The following is a 21,399-nucleotide window of genomic DNA, read 5'->3' on the forward strand; positions in this document are numbered from 1 at the left end:
GACTGTCTGTCTGTCTGTGTGTTTGTGATACGATTTTGGGACTTAAATTATAAGTAAGTAGTGTATTTTTTAATTTTTAATCGTAAGTTGTTATTGATATGCATCTTATCCATAAACACAAAAATCATTTAAAAGTCTTACATTATAACTGAAATATTAAACTTAAAATTTCTAATTTTATATTTTTACGTATTATAATTTGTTAAGCATATTTAAATTACACTTTTTATGTTATTTGTCTTCTGTTTACACAGAAATGTCACTTTCTCTAACAGTTTTACAGAGTTTAAGCCAGAAAATATATAAATTTCGCTTAATGCGTCTTTATATTTCTATAATGAGTTTTAATGTTATAAAATAATAATGCATTAAGTTTATGGTAAGGTATCGCATATAAATAATGAATAATGGAATCGCATATGTAAATGTATCAAATTAATTTCAAATTACAATAAACAAAATCTATAGTCTACACTGTTCAAGTTCATTAAATGTAAAAAGTAAAATATTTAATTTGTATCGAATTGTAAATTAAATATATTTTAACGTAAAAATAATAGATTTTGGATTCCTCACTTGATGTAAGGGTTAATAAATCTGATTAATAGCTAGCATTGATATACAATATATTAAATAGTCTATTATAGTAGAAATTTCGATATTACAAATGGCCAGTGTGGAAATTCTTTTCACAACTATATTCAAACGAAGTAAATATAACTATATTTCACAATTTACAATAAGTATATAAATAGGCCTACTTTCCATTACAACCATGACTATATTTCATAATTGCATTAATAGAACCACAGATCAACTACTGTGGATGACTGATACAATTGATATAACGTAAATATTAAAATTTAAATACGACCATTGCACCTGTTTCTTAAAATAAATAAATTAATATTTCATTCATCTACTAGTGAGCTCATTATCAATTAAGATGGGGACGACACCTATGTGCGTATTTTAACCCAAATATGAGCGAAGGATGAGTGTAGAATGGTGTGAGATCTGTGTAGTTTTGTTACTGACTAAGATCAGCTGTTTCATTAGTCAGGACCATTTATTAAAAGCCCGATGAAAGACAGCTGGGTCCAGTTTCAAAAAAGCTTCAAACATTTCTCAGGATCGAACCGGCGACCTTTTGATTACTAGCACTACCACACAGTTTCCCATTTAATATCTTAAGTCAAATGACTATTCAACTTGAATACTACAACACTTAATATTTTTGAACATTGGACTGTTTGTTTTCACCCAGTGAAACAGTGGATAGTGGAAATTTAGAAAGTAAAATGGATACTGGAATAATAAAACCTGTGACTGACTTGTGTGGAAAATATGCAGGTGATAAAAATGATTTGAAACAGAGAAAGGTGAAAGTCGAGAGCAATCAAAGGACCTTGACTGTGACGGTGAACGAACCAGAAACTCCAAGGACGAAGGGAAATGTATACATAGGTGTGTTGCTACAATGTTATAGAGTCTAATTTTTATACATACAATTTTTACTTGATTGGATTTTTTTACTTTTTTGTATGAGAACGGTACAAACCCTGTTAACATCGACCAACTAATGAATTGTTGTATCCCTAATTGATCGTTCAGTGACAAAATTAATCGTTAATTGTATCTGTGTCCATAATCTGCTTTGGATATGATCAAACCAGCAACGTTTAGATTTGAAGGTCAGCTAAAACATTCAGCTACTCAGAGAATATTAAGTTAGGAAGTCGCATTGGCTAATTGTAATAATATAGGGTTATGCCTAGAGGGACTATGCTGTTCCGCAGCGTTGAAATAAATATCCGAGAAATAAGTTTATGATTTTTGATTGAGTAATACAGTATCTTGAATTTATGGCTCAAATTAAAGCCCATAATTTACTGATTATTTTGGGTCTAAATCAAATTAAAACCATAAACAATCCTGGAGTATTGGTTTTTAGTTATGGAAAATCTTATAAAATAATGTTTATTTAGGCTGTTTACCTTGCGTTTTTGTAACTCATCCGATTTGAATAACTAATAGCTTAAATGAAAGCTGGATTTCACTGAAGGTTCTTAGACCAAAATATAAAGGATTATATAATTATAACTGGTAAGAATTTGAAAATAAATCAAATTTATGTTTTCGGTCGAGTAATACAGTAAATAAATATATGCCGATGCTTGATGTGAAGTCTGTGCGTGTATACCTTCAATTTGATACCTCAATCATGAAATTCGGCCGGGTAGAAGAGCCAAACGAACTCAGAAAAGAAAACCCAAATTTTTAAAATATATTGGATAGGTCAAATGTCACTTAAAACATTAAAGAAGTTCAATAAAAAAAAATCAGTATGCAACGCAACACCCTGTGTGTATGTATGTATTTAACCATTGACCCCAGAAACTTTGTGAAGTAAACCTACCGTTCTCATGTTAAAGTTTTAGCAAGATTTACAATACAAAGAACTTAGTTTAGTTGAGTTAGTGTGCTGCAAGGATCGTTTTCTTTCCGATGAATCATATTTTTATCTCCAAAAACTGAGAGTGGGTCCTATTATAAACTTTGTACTTATGACCCTCATCAACCGTGTGTAAACTATTTTTAGTAGCGTGTAACATTTAAATACGTCCTCTGATTAAATACAGGCGACAGTAGGTCCATAGATAGCCTATCTACTTTGGGACCAAAAAACAATACAGTAGTACCACGTTCAAATTAAACAATTAGACATTTTCCAACATCAAAACATTTTCACCGAGCTTACTCTAATTTCTGAAAATCTAGCTGAAAACTCACGGAAATAAAATGAAGACTAGGGGCCCCATAGAAGCAATTGCTGCCCTTCACCTCCGTTGGCCATTCCCTATGCTGTGCACCATTCCAAAATACTCTCCTTCGTAGTCGCGGTCTTCGCCTAACACTATACATTTCAACACTGCTACTAATCCAAACCAAAAATGGAACCATCATTGACTATTCGATATTGAACGTTAAATTAAAAGTCAATGATAGAATACTAAAATCAATAAACAAACAAATACACAATGTTTACATCAGCTGGTATATTTGAAACAGCTTATAGAAACACTGTAGCAGTACTTCCATTAGATAATGACCGGATCTTTGACGGCCCGTGGGGCAGAGCAGGGGTAATTTTTGACACTTCTTATATTTTCCCACCGTCCTTTGGCCTTAAGCTTTAAAATTAATTCTCAAAAACCATGCTACCTTTTTCCTAACTCGAGATATTTCGTGGGGACCGTTTCGCTTACGGAATTAAATATACTAGTGGTCGTCCAGTGGTCGAAAACTTAAAAATATGTCATATACACTCATTGACTATTGGATACTGAAGTAAATACTGTCTGAAGAAATCAATTACTCATAGCATCTGGTAACCACACGTTTGCTAAGTCCAAGGAAGACCCATGTAAGGTCGAGGAACGTGAAATGCCAAGACAAGTTTCATCTTGTCATCCTTTACCCGTGTCACCGGTAATTTGTGTATAAATAAGCAATTTGTTAACTGTCGCAATTCCTTTCCTTACATGAGGTTAAATAAACCGTGTAACACTCGATAACGTCTTTCTGAAGAAGAAGAAATGTGAATTGTCAGATCGCCACTAAAAGCATATGCATCACCTTATGACAATTATTCGTTTAGGTACTTTCGTTAGGGGAACATTCATTGTTATTGATGGTTTTTTCGATACATCAACATTTTACTGTTTGATCCAACATATCGATATTAACGGAGTAAAACATATCAGCTGGCAACTTCGATAACTTATTGTTCGGTATCAACATGAACAATGAAATGAAACTGTTCTAAACTAACCTAACATAACTAACCAAACTTGCTGTAGCCTAAACTTACTATTTCAAAATCCCGTTTGAAGGCACTCATGCCTTTTCTGTTATCAAACGGAATTTTGAACTAGTACAGCAAGTTTGGTTAGTTGTGTTACGTGATTTTAGAACAGTTTCATTTCTTAATCCTACATATTATTGTTGCCTAAGTTAAGTTAAACAAGAATAGTTGTCTATTTGTAAATGCGTTTGCAGAAGGAATGTGAATCGTACATGAAATAAAAAATATCGATATATCGAATAAAATCATCGTTGATAATTTACGTTCCCATTAACAGGAAAGTGCCTTTGTGTACAGTTCATTGTTAGTGATTATTACAATAATTTCCCATCACTGATTTAATATTCACAATTTTCAGGATGTTTCGGGATTTACAATCTGATTCCACCAAGGTGAAAGAACCTATGACAAGATAGGACACAAGATACAATAGGTAAAAAAAAAACTATGGAAAAATACGAAAGGGAAATCAACACTCATCTCAAACCACAAAATTAGAAGTCTCTATATTGTACAATGCAGTTTTGTCGTAATAGCCTTGATAGAATTTTTTATTTTTTGAATTGCAGTTCCTTTGTTGCTATAAATAACGTTTAACTTATGTTCATGATAGTTTTAAAGGTGGATTCAGCTTCGGATATCTATAAACATAGTCAACTTGTGATACTTCATATATCTGCGAAAATCATTTTAACTCAAGTACTTCCTTCAAATTCTATTCCTTTAAATGCATAGCTTGTATAGGCTAATATAACAATTAAATAGGCTTTGAATACTTCACAAACATGCTGTCATAATAAAAAATAGTGTAACTACAATACTTAGTGACAGTAATTGTTTGGGCGACTAGTAATGCTCGCCTTCAAATCAACGGTCGCCGGTTCGATTCCAAGCGAAATCAATTTCGGACCCAGATGTAATTTTCATTTGGTCCTTGTGCTATCAAATTATTATGCCATCTAACAAAAAACCGACAGTACAATGCCATGGTTTGGCCTCTTCCCATACAAACGTAAACAATTATAATAGCCCCAAAATAGAATGATTTGTGTGTGTAGTAAAAGTTCACCAGACCCATCAGTAACGACACCCGCTTCACGCACTGATACCTTCCTAAACTGCAATAACTCAATCATCCGTTGGAATTATAATGAGCGATTTTAACTCCGGATCGAAAAACCAGTTTCTTACATAAATGGAGAAAGTGTTCTGGTTTCCTGTCGGAGTTGTCCCGTGTTGCGAAGTCGGTGACAAGCGTTCTGTTTGGAGGGAAGTCACGAATAATATTTCCCTCTGGAGATTAATTCTAATACGTAAATTAAAATGTGAAAATGTATAGACGGCAGGGAGTCAGATGCAAACAATCTGTAAAGGATGGGTAAGGTATACAAAATATGCAATAAGATAAATGTTACAAATCAAACCACGTCTCTTTACCTTCGAAAACGGGAAATCTGAGCATTACATATTTTTACGCCACACTACACTGTTTTAACGAACTTCCCATGCAAGTATTTAGTTCGGAAAACAGCTGTTTGCCACCAGATACATCAAATAGGGGTTCACTACGTACTACTGTCTGTACTGTAATATTTGGCAATGATTGATTATAAACAAAAACTGATTCTTTAATTCAATTTAAATATGAGTACTCATAAGGTTAACATGGGAAACGTCAGAGCCACTGGGGTGGAGCCCTTTTGACGGATCTGCACCAAACTTCACACAAACCGTCCTTGAATAACGCTTAATGATGCCTGAAAGTTTCATTACAATCTGTCGAGTGGTTTCGGAGTCCATAGGTTACATACATACATACTTCCTCTTTTATACAGTATATATAGATATCTATACTATTATAAAAAAGAGGTGGTGTCTGTGTGTATGGGAAAAGTAAACGCGAAAACTACTGGTCGGATCGGGCTGAAATTCGGCATGATGATAGCTCATATTCCCGATTAACATATAGGCATATTTTTATCCCAAAAATCCTTCCGGGCTCCGCCCCAGTGGCTCTGGAGCAAAGGTTCCCATGTTAACCTTATGAGAAATGGAATTAATGAATCTTAACAGCTGTTTCAATTAAACAAGATGGTTCTGTTCTATGATTTTCAATAGCATTAAAGTTACAAGGATTACCAACAGGGTGCAGCACTAGCATTATTTCTTTTACATTTATGACAACAGCTAATTTGCAACCAAAAGGTGAGTGAGCGTAGCGAACGAACTTCAACCTGGAGGCGAGTGAGCGTAGCGAACGAGCTAACCTGAAGACAAGTGAGCGTAGCGAACGAGCTAACCTGAAGGAAAGTGAGCGCAGCGAACGAGCTCCAACCTAAAGGTGAGTGAGCGTAGCGAACGAACTTCAAAAAGAACCGAAATTTCTTAAACCATGTCCTCACTCATAACTGCTATAAGCATTTGATACTTATATGCCAACCCCGTACGAAGGACGGGTACTCTGCTAGTCAATGATAAATATAAGGATTTGTACAGATTATATTATTTTTAAGTTAGCTAAGTATATGGTATAAAATATCGCAAGTCACTCGTCTAAAATGTGTGTACCGGACTCGTATGGTAATCCCGCACTCGACTACTCGACTTCGTCTAGCACTGGAACGACTACACTCGTCCGGTAAACACCTGTTTTCAGGACTAGTAACGGGCTTACTATTACGACAGATTAAATGTTCAAACGTTATAAAATATGTTACAAAACGGGAATCATATGGGGAGAATCTGTTGAATTTATGTGGATAATGGAATAAATAAACAAAACAATAATTGTTACAAATCATGTCAAATCGAGTTGCTTAAAGTCGCAAAACATAAATTATAATAACAACTATGGGAAAAGATATTTTAGACTGTAGCGTACCCTGTGAATGGCTCATTCAAATATCTTTTCAAAATAAAAATTGTCTACATATTAGGGATATTACGTAATAATACAAAAGTCCTGAATCACAACGAATTTTTTTAAACCGATTGTAAGCTAACCTCAAATGTTGAAACAACATTTCCTTATCGTACATCCCTAATTTCCCAACAAAATTGAGCAGTAAAACCACAATCCCATGTTAGGCTATAAATGTCAACAATTACAAAATCGTGGCTCATCGCACCAACGCCGATAGATGAGGTGATTTAGCTGCGATCGCGGAACACTTTCCCCCATAGAACGCCCCGACACCATAGATAGAACAACCTCATAGAACGCCCAGACACCTGTGGTGCATGGGAGAAAGTGCATTGGTATCACTTGCATAACCACAATAAACATTGTAACATTGAGATTAGAATGTGCTGTAACCGGTTTGGACGTGTGTTGTGTTAGACTGATTAAGATGGAAAGTAGACTATCAACTAATTATCAATTGAGATGGGGACGCCACCTAGGTGCTTATTTCAACTCAAATGAGTGTAGAATGGTGTGAGATGATCTGTGTAGCTTAGTGACTGATCAGATTGTTTCTTAGCCAGGATAATTTATTTAGATCCCAATGATCAGCTACTGACTTTTCTCTAAATTGAACCAGCGAAACATTATTTTGATTGCTAGGCGAGGTTTAAAAGGCAGGTTTCATCATACATACTATAATCGACATACTACATACATACTATAAACAGCGGTCACCTGGTGAAACATCACGATCAAGTCAAGTCAAATTGGGTAATTGATTTTGCATCGAATCGTCTTTCTTGTGTTACCAAAATTATGGCTACAATTATGTTGCTAACGAATAATTCAAAAGGTTTAAAATATGACGACCGTCCATGGCTCAAAGTAAACTCTATGTCAAAGAATGATCTAAATTTCCGAACTTTCCTCATGCGTGTGAGTATGAGTTACTTTCAATAGCTTTCGGTTTCGACATCGATACTTGTTCCAGATCACGTTACTTTCCCGTCACATGTTCCACAGATATTGGTACTTGTAACCCAACTTTCTAGCTTGTTTGTCGTGTCAGGATGATTTGCAGCCACTTGCTGCTGGAAAGTCTGGACCTTGGACCGCCTCCGTTCCCATCACTTTAGCATCAGTGTACTTGTTGCGTCGAAATATCGGCATTTTCGGCTTTGTTGGATCCCCAACAAAGTACGTGGGTATGAAAAATAGACAGACAAGTCTAATAAGGCTTTTTGTAAATCGAGTCAAAATGGTGTAGCCTACCTAAGAGCTAACTCCGGGAGCTGGGGATTCAGAGGTAATGACACTAAAAGCCGTTGTTTTCTGCCACAAATCCGCCTCTTTCTCTACAGTTCCCACTTATGACAGCAGTAGGGCCTTGGCATGTCTATGGTCTGTATGATGGACCCTGTCTCCTGACATCTACCTAGGTAGTCGGAGCGTCAGGAGACAGGTTACATCATACAGACTATAACTACATACATCGTCATGGTGCACATGATGCACTCATGGTGAATTATAAAGAAAATAATAATGTAAAAAATATCTGCCACAATCAAAGATAATAGCTGCAACAATCGTTTTAGCAAACACCAGACCTAAGGCATTATGGGTTCACAAATAAATTGAATTGATCACAAAAGCTGGGTAACAGAAATATTCTCAATGTCGTAACAATTTTTCCGCCAACGAAAGAAGACATAAGCGTAATGTTTCCGCTACATATATTGAATACATTGACAATAGACCACGCACAACACGTCGGCGAGGCAGGGGTGCCGTGACGAACTTTCCCTGGTTTTTGTGGCCCGACAGAGCGTGGTGTTGGTTTGGTACGTGCTCGCCACTCGTAAAAATCATATTTTTTGCGGACACTTTCTAGTTAGAGGATGTGGTGATGTTTCCCTATACCGGTTGGGAGCAACTTTTTTGGGGTTGGGGTGTACAAAATTGTATCCGAAATTGGAAACTGGAGATCCCGACCATATATTAACGACAAAATTACCATATATTATAGCTTGATAGTGATAGAGCTAAAGTATAACCAGCTTATTGTGCAAGAAATAAGCTAATTCCACACTCCTTTACTAGAAGATCACTATGTGGGGCAAAAGTAGCCTATACCATATTATTTATAATATGGGAATATGCTGAAATGTTTACGTTGTTTATGGATTACCTACAGAAAAACTCACTATATATTATGATCCATGTCGGTTATTATACAACTTACACAGATCTTTTTAAGGATGTAAAAGTTATTACATATCTCTCTTCCACAAAGAGAGGCAAATTAAAATAACAAATACATTAATGTATTTATTTAATTGGCAAAAGAAATAAAACCACAAAACGAGCACGTACGTGCCAAAAAAACCAAAAAACGTTCTCCAACAAAATCGGACATTTTGAAGATCGAATTAAAAGGAAACATTGATGATTCCGTCAACAATCTCTCTTGATGGTGACTGACAGGAGTTCGTGTTTTCCTTCCTATTAACAGTTTAATCTTGGCATTAGGTCTGTTGCGTGCATAGCACAGACGTTGTTCTACGATTCTTTCTCATTCTCCCGGCGATTCACATATTTCACTAGTACTTCTCAGAATCGTTGTTGAACGTAGCTTTCATTCTGCTGGTCTGTAGTTCACATACTCTGTGTCGGAATGGCAGTTAATTAACTTTCTATTTGTTTTCAGAATGAGAGTGGTTCTGCTGACGGCTCTGCTGGCCTTGGCTGCGATAGCTAAGGCTGACGACTCTACAACCTTCGAAGATGACACAAAGGATGACAGGGATAAGAGACAGACGCCCTTCTACTCTGGCGGTCTGACGGGGTTCAGGCCAACCCCCAAGCCACAGCCCTTCACTGGAGGGCTGCAACAAACTAACCTACCACGCTTCCAGGTAGGATATCAGTAAAGTCAAAGTATACAAACTTAATTTCATCAATATGTATCAAAGTGTATTTTCACCCAATGCCAAGGATGATTTATGGTAAAATATAATGGTTTAGGTATATATAATTTATTAGGGGAGTAAAGAATATTTTACATGATATAACTAACTATGCAGCCCTCACTCAGGTTTAGATTGACAGACAAGTTTCAGTCACTTTAGTTTTTGGAAGAAACATAGCAAGTTTTTTGAGCACGACAGGCTATTTAAGGCAGTGATAACTTCGGTTCTTGATGCAAGCCACTTTATTTTATCCATACACTTCTCTCTTGCACTGTACCGGCTCACTACTTGCTCTGTTGGATACTCTCCACACAAATGCGGGGCCATAGATTAAATATACTCCAGTTAGTTCCGGAGCCTTGTACGTATGTTCAAATGCAAAGTTAAGAGGCCAACTTCGACAAATATTTTCTCAGACTTTCCTGATGTTTCTCTGTTGTTGGCAGGGGCAGCTGTCGTCTGCACCTCAGGGGTTCCGCACGGTAACCCCAGTTGACGAGGAAGCTGATGAAATTGATAGAAACACTGTCTCTCCGACCCCTCAGCCCCTTGTCCTCAGACAACAACAATACACCGCCCAGGTAGGCCTACATTACGTTCTGTTTAGGGGGTGGAGATAAAACAGATTTAAGACATAATAGTTTTGACAATTTGCTAAAATCTGAGTACAGTAGTTTCGACTATTTTCCTTAAGAAGAAAAACTCTTCTTTTAAATGGGCTCCTGTAAGGCCGTGGATAGACAAAAGTGGCAACGCCGCAGTCCCGGCCTGCCGAAACAGCTGTTGTAGGTACTAATTCATAATGGAACTTCTGCGCAATGTTCATGTCTGCACGTTTGTTATTCCAATATCAAAAGACCGGCCGGTGCGACGTTGCCACACACACGCACGCCATGAACTTGATTACCTATAGTTTTTATATGTGAGTATCTCTGAAAAAAATTACTTCGGTGTGAATCAAAAAAATTAATGTATTAGCAATCAAACGTTAAACCCCAAGAGGAAATTCCATTGGGATTCGTAACTCACATAACCTAAAAGCCGGAAGAGAGTTGACCCGATTAGTAACAGCAGGGCAGTGTGTGACCAGATCAGCTGATTGCTAGGTCCAGCTGTTATGTCACATCTGAGTAAGGAAGTTTACCCGCCAACCGGTCACTGTAGGCGCAGCAACACACCCGCTGCAGGTTCAGTTATGTAGCATGCCTTCAAAACATTCTCTTATCACCCTTACACCTTGTGGAACATAAATAAAGAATTTACTTTGGTGAGAGTGTTACATTCTTATATGTTCATAGCTTTGTACTCTGAGTGCAACAGGTGGATTTACTGAGAAGAATAATTTGTGTACTTCAGTTGGGACTTATCTGTGAGATGAATCATCTGATCATGTTGTACAGTAGCAAAAATTAAAATTAAAGCTATTTTAAACTAATTTAAAGCAATTATTACAATAACACCCCATTTAATTTGATTGACATAACAAATTGGGTGAAAGACACTGAAAAATACAGGTTTTTTTAGAAGTTCTGAACTAACAGTGAAGTTTATACTATACTATAGCAGATGTTTTGTAATTGTTATGGCCTACTCATATGTTTATTGTAAACGAAATCAAACAGCTGATCACTGATCAGCAGTCAGTAGAGCTACACAAAAGGCATCTCACTCCATTCGACATCATATTCAGCTTGTACAAAGCAATTGTCCCTGACTCAGTGAAAGATTGGTCATAAGACTTAACAAAAGCTGGTGGTCAGAGTCCATCAGCAAAATTAATTAAACGTAGGAGTCATCGCTCTTATAGCAACAAGACTAAGTCTGTGGCCACTGGCATTAACAATAATAGACTACAGATCATTGTGTAAGCCTTTTCAATACCCCTCAACAATGTATTCCCCATTACCTCATGCCTATTCTTCTTGCACAATCATTTTGACAATAGAGTTCATGTGAATATTTACAACCAATTCTATCCATGGACCAAGTGCAACCAATTCTTACACTTGAAGTCATTACATTTCATGGACTTAAACTTCCTCACTCATTTTGAGCTGCAGTGATCAAATATGGACTTAATTGGTTTTTAAATAGCTGCTCTAGAGTGTAGCTCAGATGTGGGTGTTCCGAGTCCAGATATGGACCGTTGCTAATATCATGTTCTCACTTTCTGGACCACTTTCTACAACCCGGCTCATGTTACGGCATTCTGACCACATGTCCACCTCCATAAATAGTAGGCAATAAATAACAGCTCTTGATAATATTTGTCTATTTTGCTTCAACTGTGTGGATCCTATACCTACCTATATGAACAATACAGGGTTAGTAAAAAGTGTGGAGACCCCCTGTTATTTTTTTAACGGCCCATACTAGAAAAACTAAACTCGGCACACCTTTATGGCATGTTATGAAGTACTTTTTGGGCATAACCGTCACTTGGTGTACATCCCCAAAATGGGGGATTTTGGGGGAAACTAAAAATTTAAAATACAAAGACCTATCGAGTGACCCCTCATTTTGAAGGTCCTGGTAAAAGAAAACCAAAAACGCAAACTAGAGGTCTTTATCTCAACCCAGTAAAAAATGGCAGCCAATTGAAATTCTCAGAAGTTGAATTTAACTTGCAGCTTTCCAAGTCTGGAGACCCCCTGTAAATTTTGTAGCGGCTCACACTAGGAAAGCTAAACTCTACACACCTTTTTGGCATGTTATGAAGTACTTTTTAAGCCCAATAGCCACTTGCTTACCAAACCCAAAATGGGGGATTTTGGGGGAAACTCAAAAGTTTTAAATAATAAGCCCCATCAAGTGACCCCTCATTTTGAAGGTCCTGGTAAAAGAAAACTAACAACGCAAACTAGAGGTTTCTATCTCAATCCAGTAAAAAATGGAAGCTGATTGAAATCTTTAGCAATCGGAAATAACTTGCAATTTTATATTCAATTGGCTGCCATATTTTACTGTGTTAAGATAGAGACCTATAGTTTGCGTTGTTAGTTTTCTTTTATTATGACCTTCAAAATGAGGGGTCACTCGATGGGGCTTATCATTTAAAATTTTTGAGTTTCCCCCAAAATCCCCCATTTTGGGTTTGGGAACTTATGAGAATTTCAATTGGCTGCCATTTTGTACTGAACTGAGATAGAGACCTCTAGTTTGCGTTGTTGGTTTTCTTTTACCAGGACCTTCAAAATGAGGAGACACTCGATGGGTCTTTGTATTTGAATTTTTTTAGTTTCCCCCAAAATCCCCCATTTTGGGGATGAACACCAAGTGGCGGTTATGCCCAAAAAGTACTTCATAACATGCCATAATGGTGTGCCGAGTTTAGTTTTTCTAGTATGGGCCGTTAAAAAAATAACAGGGGGTCTCCACACTTTTTACTAACCCTGTATGTTTGCTTGTATGTATGCTTGCTTGCACATGCATTTTGTATAAAGATCTCAAAAACGGCTTTGACGATTTATTTCAAATGTTATAAATAATTTATTTCTGGTCTAAAACGTGAACAACAGCTACTCTCTTAGGAAAATTTGTATTTCGCTACGCATCTCATTTGAAAATTTAAAAATATATCATTCGTCTTATGGGTTACATAGTAACTATGTTGGTTGAATAGAATACTGTAATAAGGAAAAAGTAAACAAAAGACTTGTAACATTTTTATAAAAAGCTATCCACAATATACTAGCTAAGGCACAATATTTACAGTACAAAGGGAAAAACATAAGTTGTTATTAAGCAAAGATTACCCTGAAAATTACTCGATACAGGGGAAAATAGTTCTGATTAAATACTGATTATTTTACTTGGCTCTCTCTTACCAAAACTTAATACTCAAAGTACTGAGCAATTGTTAGCAAACTTTGTTTTAGCAGTGAAATAAGTATTTAATTATAAATTAGTATTTAATAAAAAAAAAAATGATGATACTATTACATTAATAAAATGCTTAGATGATTGTTGGGATCTAAAGCCCCACCTTCTACCACTAGACTAGCTTGCTCCCTATGGATGTGAATAAACTGAACACTATTAATAAGAAAGATTGATGTAGGATTACTGTTTTAGCCGACACAATATCGTCCTGCGCCCTCCCCTACACCTCAGGTTGTGCTCAGGTCTCGTCCCCAGCCTCAGCAGTCTGAATACAGACGTCCTCAACAACAACAGCAGCAGCAACGGTTCAGAGTTAACCCACAACAACAGCTGACTGTAAGTAACTTCACTATAAACTAATAGTTTGTCAACATACTGCTACATACTAGACACATGATCTTTTACTGTAGTTTCTAGAAGTACCAGAGTATACATTTCATTTTGAAAATAATTAGTAACTCCTACAATGAACCACAAGAAGTAAGGTACAGAGAAAACTTGCTTACGGAACAACCAAGCGCTTTCTTTCAACTCTATAGTCCTCGCCACCCTAAGTTGAGGCAGCCCAAGGCCGCACGGCGTATATCTAGTGCGGCCTTTGGCTGCCTCAACTTAGGGTGGTGAGGACTATAGTGTGTTGTGCGTGCGTGTATGTATACCTTTAACGAGCAAGGAAGAGCCTGAGCAATTAGCACTCTGCAGAAGTTCCTATTGCAAAGGACACATCAGGGCCTTCTTCCAGATTGAGCGAGTACAAAATGGCAAGGGAAAGGAGTACGAGGGGGTTAGGAGAAGCGACAGTGTTTGACATTGCCCTGGTAAATTGGATGCGTAGCTGAGTTGTTATAGTGCTAACAATTAGAAGGTCGCTGGTTCGATCCTGAGAAAAGCCAGTAGCTTTTTGATGGTTGGAAACTGGACCCTGTTGTTCCTGATCATTGGGTTTCAAATAAATGATCCTGGCTAATGAATCAGCTGATCTTAGTCAGTAACAAGCTACACAGATCATATTAAACCATTCTACACTCATTCTTCACTCATATTTGGGTTAAAATCCGCACCTCGGTTGCGTCTGGCGCCCCTAGATTTATATAACTCATAATTGACACCATTGAATGTTTCCTCTGTATCTAACTTCTCTGAGCCCTTTCAAAACTCAGGAATCATGAAAGAGAGATAGAGTTTAGATAAAGAAAAAAACTGGCCTGCCATTTTATACCCAAAAACTATTTGGAATTTTGAAATCACAATCTTGTTTGTTGTGTAGGAAGAGCAGTTGGAAGAGCTGGAGGAGGAGAAGGAGGAGCCTGATCGCTTGACTCTGCTGCTGCCTCAGAGCAAATTCGACTGCCACGGACTCAAGACTGGATACTACGCTGACGAGGGCCTCAACTGCGAAGTGTTCCATTACTGTCAGGACAACGCTCGCCACTCGTGGATCTGCCCTGAGGGATTCCTCTTTCACCAGGTAGCCATTGACTTATGTATAAGTAGACATCCCACAAGTGTGGAGGAGCTAGCCAATATTTTATTGCAAAACAGTATAAGCAAACTGACATATACTTTGTCCCATGAGCTTGCCAACAACCCTTTTCATGGGCAAGGGGTGGGAGTAACTATGATTTTTATGGGGAAAATCACAAAAGTTGCAAAAATGTTTGAACCGTATTTTTACAGCGGGGTTGTACCATTTTGTTTAGAGCTAAAAGGACCCTTAAAAATTCTACATTTTGATACAAAATGAAAAATGTTTGTTTAAGGTCGTCCAGAAAATGAAGAAAGCACACCGTGTCCAGTGCAGAACTCTTTTAATTTTGTGTGCATTCGCTTACACCATCCTTTCTCTTCAGTGTGATCTAAGTCGTATTACTGTGCGGTCACCCTACTTTAGTATTTTAAAACAATGCTAATTGGAAATCCCGCCAAATGTTAAGAGCAGAGTGTAATCCACTTTTCAAGTGCTCAAAAAGTTTATGCGGCCGATAGAGATTAACTCATGTTGATATCAGGAGGTGCAATAATAAACTAAAGAATCCTTTTGTGAGAATCTTCTACAACTTTGACACCATATAAAAAACAAGAGACATGGAATTTTGTCGGGTAGTCTTTTCTCCCGTCCTCATGCTTCAGCACGATCTTCAATATCTGATGTGGACAGCAATGTTTGGTCATCCTCCCTAAAACCCTGACCCTGACCTAGAACCCAGTGTGATTTTCACCTGTTCCCAAAATTGAAGGGATTTTTGGTTGGGTGAGAAACAGTTTGGAAGTGACGATCGAGGGTTTTAAAAAACCAGTGAAAACATGGCTCAAACCTCTAGCGGCCTAGTGGAGTACGTAGAAAAGTAGAATAAAGTACTGTGGCTTGTAAATAATGTTTTGTGTTGATATCATTTGATTTTTTAGCCTTGCTAAAACGTTCTTTTCTCTACGAACGACCCGCGTACCTTAACAGTTTAAAATATGCAATGTGATACTTACCTGTGTGACTTATCCAGGTCCATTTGATCTGTATGCCGCCAAGCAGTGACAACATTTGCCAACAGTCCTCGCAGTACCACTTTGTCAACGACTTCCTCTACAAGCCCATCAACCAGGAAGAGTTTGACAAGAAGCCCAATGTAACGCTCAGATACTCCGACAGATATTACCCAGGTGAGCATTATATCACATGTAATCGTAAACCTTTAATTCAAAGGGATCCAAATAGATTCATTTGTTATATGAATTTAGTGAAGGAATAATGATGCTACTCTTGTTGATTAGTGTTATTTGTTCCAATTTGTACTCTACCCATTTAACTCCTGACTCCAGCAACATGACCTAATTATTTGAGCACTCTGACTTTTTTCTCCAAATTATTATGGATAATTTTGCAAAAAAGTTATACTGGTACCTTAAATTTGCTCTTTCTTTTTCATTTATCTACACCTTTGCTATTTTATAAATTTTTGAAGGGAAGGGTCCAAACCCTGGGCTTGTTAGTCTAAAGTTGACTTTTTAGTTGGATATAAATATTTTGTATCATTAATTCTTAGCCCAATGATAAATGTCATCTGGGTCTGGAGATTTTGGGTTTCCAACTTTAAAAGACACACACAAACATTAAAAACCCCAATTTAAAAACAACCAAACATAAAAACCGGTACAGTATTGGTAAATGATGTGACATAGGTATCTTTAGATTCTACATCTCAAATCATGTCACATAATTCCCCAAAACAGTTGTTTGTTATTTGTCAGCGGTTATAATGTTTGTGTGTGACAGTTTGCTTGAACAGTTGTAAAAATGAACTGTACGTGAATCAACACTTTTAAATCCTTAACGCCTGAATGTGACTGTGGGAAGTCAAATCTAGTTATGACACTAGCAACATTATCGGATTACGCAGAAGCAGGTATCTAAATCAATAATATTCAACATAATACGGAGGCTAAAATCAAAAGTGTTGAGGCGTGACATTGACTGTTCCAGAGAACTACTATGAGGAAGGCCAGGCCTACGAGAGCAGGCCAGTTCCAGTGAAGGCTAGTAGGCCAGTACAGCAGCCTACACCCCTCAGGCCATCCCCTTCACCACAACAGTTCAGAGCAAACCAAGTCTTCCACTCTCCAGAAGAGGTAAACATTAATGAAATTAATAATGACCTATTGTTGCAAAGATTACAGTAGAACCTCTTTAATCCGAACATCCACTAATCCGAACACAGTATTGAACTGTACTCCATACACAGTACAATAGTTATTTATTGTATACGTACGCACCGTAATTGTTTCTATTGTAATTTACAGAACGGTTTATTTACTATGTTTACTACTGTATTAAATAAACACTTATTATACTTTATAAAGCATTTTTTCACTCTTCCTGTAACAATTAAGCGCCATTTTAACTATTCTTATGTAAAAACTACAATATGTTCTGTAATCCGAACTATTCAATAATCCGAACTACCCCCGGTCCCAATTAGTTCTGATTAAAGAGGTTCTACTGTAGTTGAGTTTCCAAAAGCTTGAGACTGTTTCATAATACGCTATGCTTAGAAGCAGGATGAAATTAAAAACGTCAGTTATGACTGAGCCATTACCGAAACTTTGTTTCATGCTCGCTTTTCCATCGTTTCAGTTAGGCCTAGTGAAACAGAATTTTTTTTAGTGTGTTGCTACAGTAGTGTTGTGGTTAGCGCCTCGGATTTTGGTGTGGATTTGGACCGCTTTCCCCAAAAGTGCTTTATTAATTCCTCCTTTGAATTCTCCTGTAAACAAATTAACATTTATAAATCTGATACTTTTGCCAAAGGTTTGTCCTATCTGCCACTTATACACTAAGGGGCGGTTTGGGAGCTCGGTATTAGCGCTAGTCCGCGACTAAATCCGGATATTTCCGGTATTTTAGGCTGCCGCCTCGAAAACGGGTTTGTGAGCTCGGGATCAGTAAGGCGCGCGCCTAACTTGTGCAGGGATAATCTCGCGCCTAAATATTGTTGGTTTGGGAGTCAAGTAGACTTAGGCGCCAGCCTAAGAGATAGTCTCGGTGGGTTTGGGAGACCAATTTCGGGACTAAGAGATATGTTTTCGTCATAAAAATCAGTGAGTTTAGTCCCAAACTTTAGTCCTGCCAGGGGGCAGGTCGTCGACATCATGCCGGTATTAGCTCATTAGCAAGTTAATTGTTTACATATTAACTAAAAGAATGTTATATTGGAATTTGTTATTAAATTCAGACAATTTTCATTACTCTCAAAGTATATTTTATAAAACTTTTTTTTGTTTTCTGTTGTTCAAAATAAAACGAAAATCTTGCAGAAAGCTAAATTTAAGGAAAGATTATTTGGTTTTGTTTTTACTGTTAACTGCAATACAAATATGGACCCTAAATAGAATTTCTTTCAACTGAGAGTTTGGCTATAAGCACCTGTACCTTAATTATAAATATTTTATTAGTAAGGAAATAATAAGCAACCACATGCATACCCCCCACTCACCCCCTACGAAAGAGTGAAGAGATAGTAAACAAAACATAAAAAACTGCAAATAGCTCACAGTCATAATCGTTATCTTTTAATTGCGTTGTGATAGAGCTCAGTTCAGTGTCATTGACCAAGTGCTAGTTACATCAAAATGGAGTACCTGGATTATTTGGAGTATAAGAAAATATATACAGTAATATCAATAACCCGCCACAGAAAACCTGAATTTCCAAATAACCTAATAGAGCTTTCAATTAAATTTATATTATATAACTTAAGGTTTAACAAGCACCTGAAACTACCTACGGTGTAGATATGCTGCTACAGGGAGGGTAATAAAGTGTGTTTTTAACAAAATATTAACAGCTTTATAAAAAATAAATAAATTTGCCAAGTTTCATAAAAATATATCCACAAACGACCACACTAGAACAGTTAACTTATTCTCCATAAGCATCACATGGGAATTTAAAATTTACAATTTTACCAATAGTCTCTGTAGACAATAACCGTACAAAACATTTTAAGATATTAATTTGTTTTTTATACTCTTTAAAATACTCTTTACTCTTTAAATTACTCTTTAAAATATTTTAAAGACAAAGATTTATGTTATAGGGGTTAAAATTGAGAAAAAAACTATTTTTATCCTATACAACTCTGGTTTCCCTTGGTCTGATCATGCTGGTTCGCGAACTCATTAAGGAGAATCGCCACACTTAATGAGCACTTTCATGCCAAATTTTATCAAAATCAGACAAAAATTACTCAAGTTATCACGTTTATGGACGTATATATAATACATTTATATATAGGCTATACATATATAAAATTTTGAACGAACAGTGTTTTTGGCCTCTAGGGACATCAAAATGGAAAAGTTTATCGGTCCCGGAACTAAGTGCTACCTACGGTAATAGATACTTCCCTAGGAAAATTAGATAAAAGAGTGTCATGTAAAAAAAGATTTTAAATTGACAACAATTTTTTCTAAGTACTGTATTAAAAGATTTTTTTTACATTTACCTTGGCTTCACATAATCATAACCTCCGCAATTACTTTTTATTATTTTTTTTCAATACCCCTATATTATACTGGGAAATTACTGTTTAATTTTGAAGCTTTTTATTGCATGAAACCGAGTTTCCGATGTTAATCCTATGTTGCTCTGTACGTATTTATAAGGTGTAGTACTTAAAAGGCAACTAGTAGTACTTAAGGACAACTGATTAAATAATTATAAATCGTAAAGTGAAAATTAAGTTAGATCTTAAAAGAATTTAATATAAACAATTACGGTTCTTCAGTCATTGGGATGTAAAACAACGATCTTACAAAACTACATTTTTGCAATGGTACAATGCAGAAACATACGCCATAGTCTACTAATTAGCCACCATTGATATACCAAGATAAAATTGTATCCATCTTCAAAAAGTGTTAATCTTTTGTTGTTGTCAACGGTAACGGGTTCTGCAATGGCCGTTGCCAACGTCAAAACCTGAATTCCCCGCGATTCCCTGTCCATCTAGCCGCGCTGCAACTTAGGCGCGACTATACTTGATCTACGACCATTTCAACTTAGGCGCGAGCTCCCAAGCCTGGTTTCTGGTCCGGGGACTAAAGTTAGGCGCGTCCAACAGTAGGCGCGTACTAGCTGGGCTCGAGCTCCCAAACCGCCCCTAAGTTTGAAGTCAATTGCTTAAGGGGTTCAAAATTTATGGGTACATTTGTGAAAGTCATATACTGCCAGACAGAAAACCAGAAATTTTAGACCAATTATGATGTTTTTCATGGTTTTGACCTTAGGAACATTTTAAGTTTGCGGGCCAAGATTCTAGTCTTGTGGTCTTTCTTATTCTCTAAACGTTTGGGTCTAAGCTCAGGAGGAAATCACATAAATACTCAGAAACTACATGATGATCAAACGTAAACCATCTTAACAGTTTTTCCATAAATAAAAACGTCTACTTCGGCAACAGTCTGTTACTGATGTTAATTTCAGGGGTTGAAGATGGCACAATGATTCAGAAACAAAGTATTTAACCGAATTTTATTTTCTAGGTCAACATCCCTCTTCAGCACAGAAGACCTGTAACCCAGCCTCAGAGAACGTACCCTACAACTAGCAGCGAGGAGTACGAATACTGAACACTATGACTCTTGATCACGTCAGAACGCGAGTGTGAATCGAACAATTCAGTGTTACCGGGAGTCGTTCATCAGCCACTCGGTAACCAGCAAACTGCTCAATGCAACTTAAGTCAGTGAATTTAAAAAATTGACCAGCAAAATGATGGTTTGAATCTGCAATGTTATAAAAACACGTGACAGTGCAGCGTTTTTGATTTTGTATGTATTAAATCAACTCTTTGTTTTATTTACCTAAAAATTGTAGGTAAAGATTCTACTGACTTTGTCACCAAATGTTACATGGTTAAATTCTCTCTACTCATTACTTATCTTTGGTATACAGTATTACCTTTTGAGTAATACTTCTGTATCTGTATAAGTGTGCAGCCATGAAAATGTAATTTGTGGTTGATGTATTCTACTCATTTTATACTTAGCTATATTGTTATTGTTATTGTAAATAGCCTTAAGTCAAATAAACTAGTATAGGGATTAAAGACAAACATTTAGAACTGATTTCTTTCCTTAAGTGTCTAATAACTAAGTTTGTTTGTTTTCTCAATCTTTTAGTGGAAAATAAAATATGTAAAAGTTTCTATAGTTTATCAGTGACGTAGCCAGGATTTCAAAATAGGGGGGGGTCGACCGACCGGGGGGTCTGGGGGGTATTC

General features: G+C 36.8%; 1 protein-coding gene across 1 annotated transcript; it reads left to right on the forward strand.

The window, feature by feature from the left end:
* LOC128996701 (transcription factor SPT20 homolog) lies at positions 1-21,231 on the forward strand. The gene is made up of 8 exons (XM_054422140.1): positions 1-53; positions 9,481-9,688; positions 10,189-10,323; positions 13,817-13,960; positions 14,892-15,092; positions 16,123-16,279; positions 17,100-17,245; positions 20,660-21,231. Exons 2-8 carry the CDS (start codon positions 9,482-9,484, stop codon positions 20,744-20,746), a joined length of 1,077 nt encoding a protein of 358 aa, XP_054278115.1. The 5' UTR covers positions 1-53; position 9,481; the 3' UTR covers positions 20,747-21,231.
* Positions 21,232-21,399: the final 168 nt, after the last annotated feature.

This window comes from Macrosteles quadrilineatus, unplaced genomic scaffold, assembly GCF_028750875.1.
Source record: "Macrosteles quadrilineatus isolate MER2022 unplaced genomic scaffold, UCM_ALF_1.0 Scaffold_6__1_contigs__length_79288215, whole genome shotgun sequence".
NCBI classification, from domain to species: Eukaryota; Metazoa; Arthropoda; class Insecta; order Hemiptera; family Cicadellidae; genus Macrosteles; species Macrosteles quadrilineatus.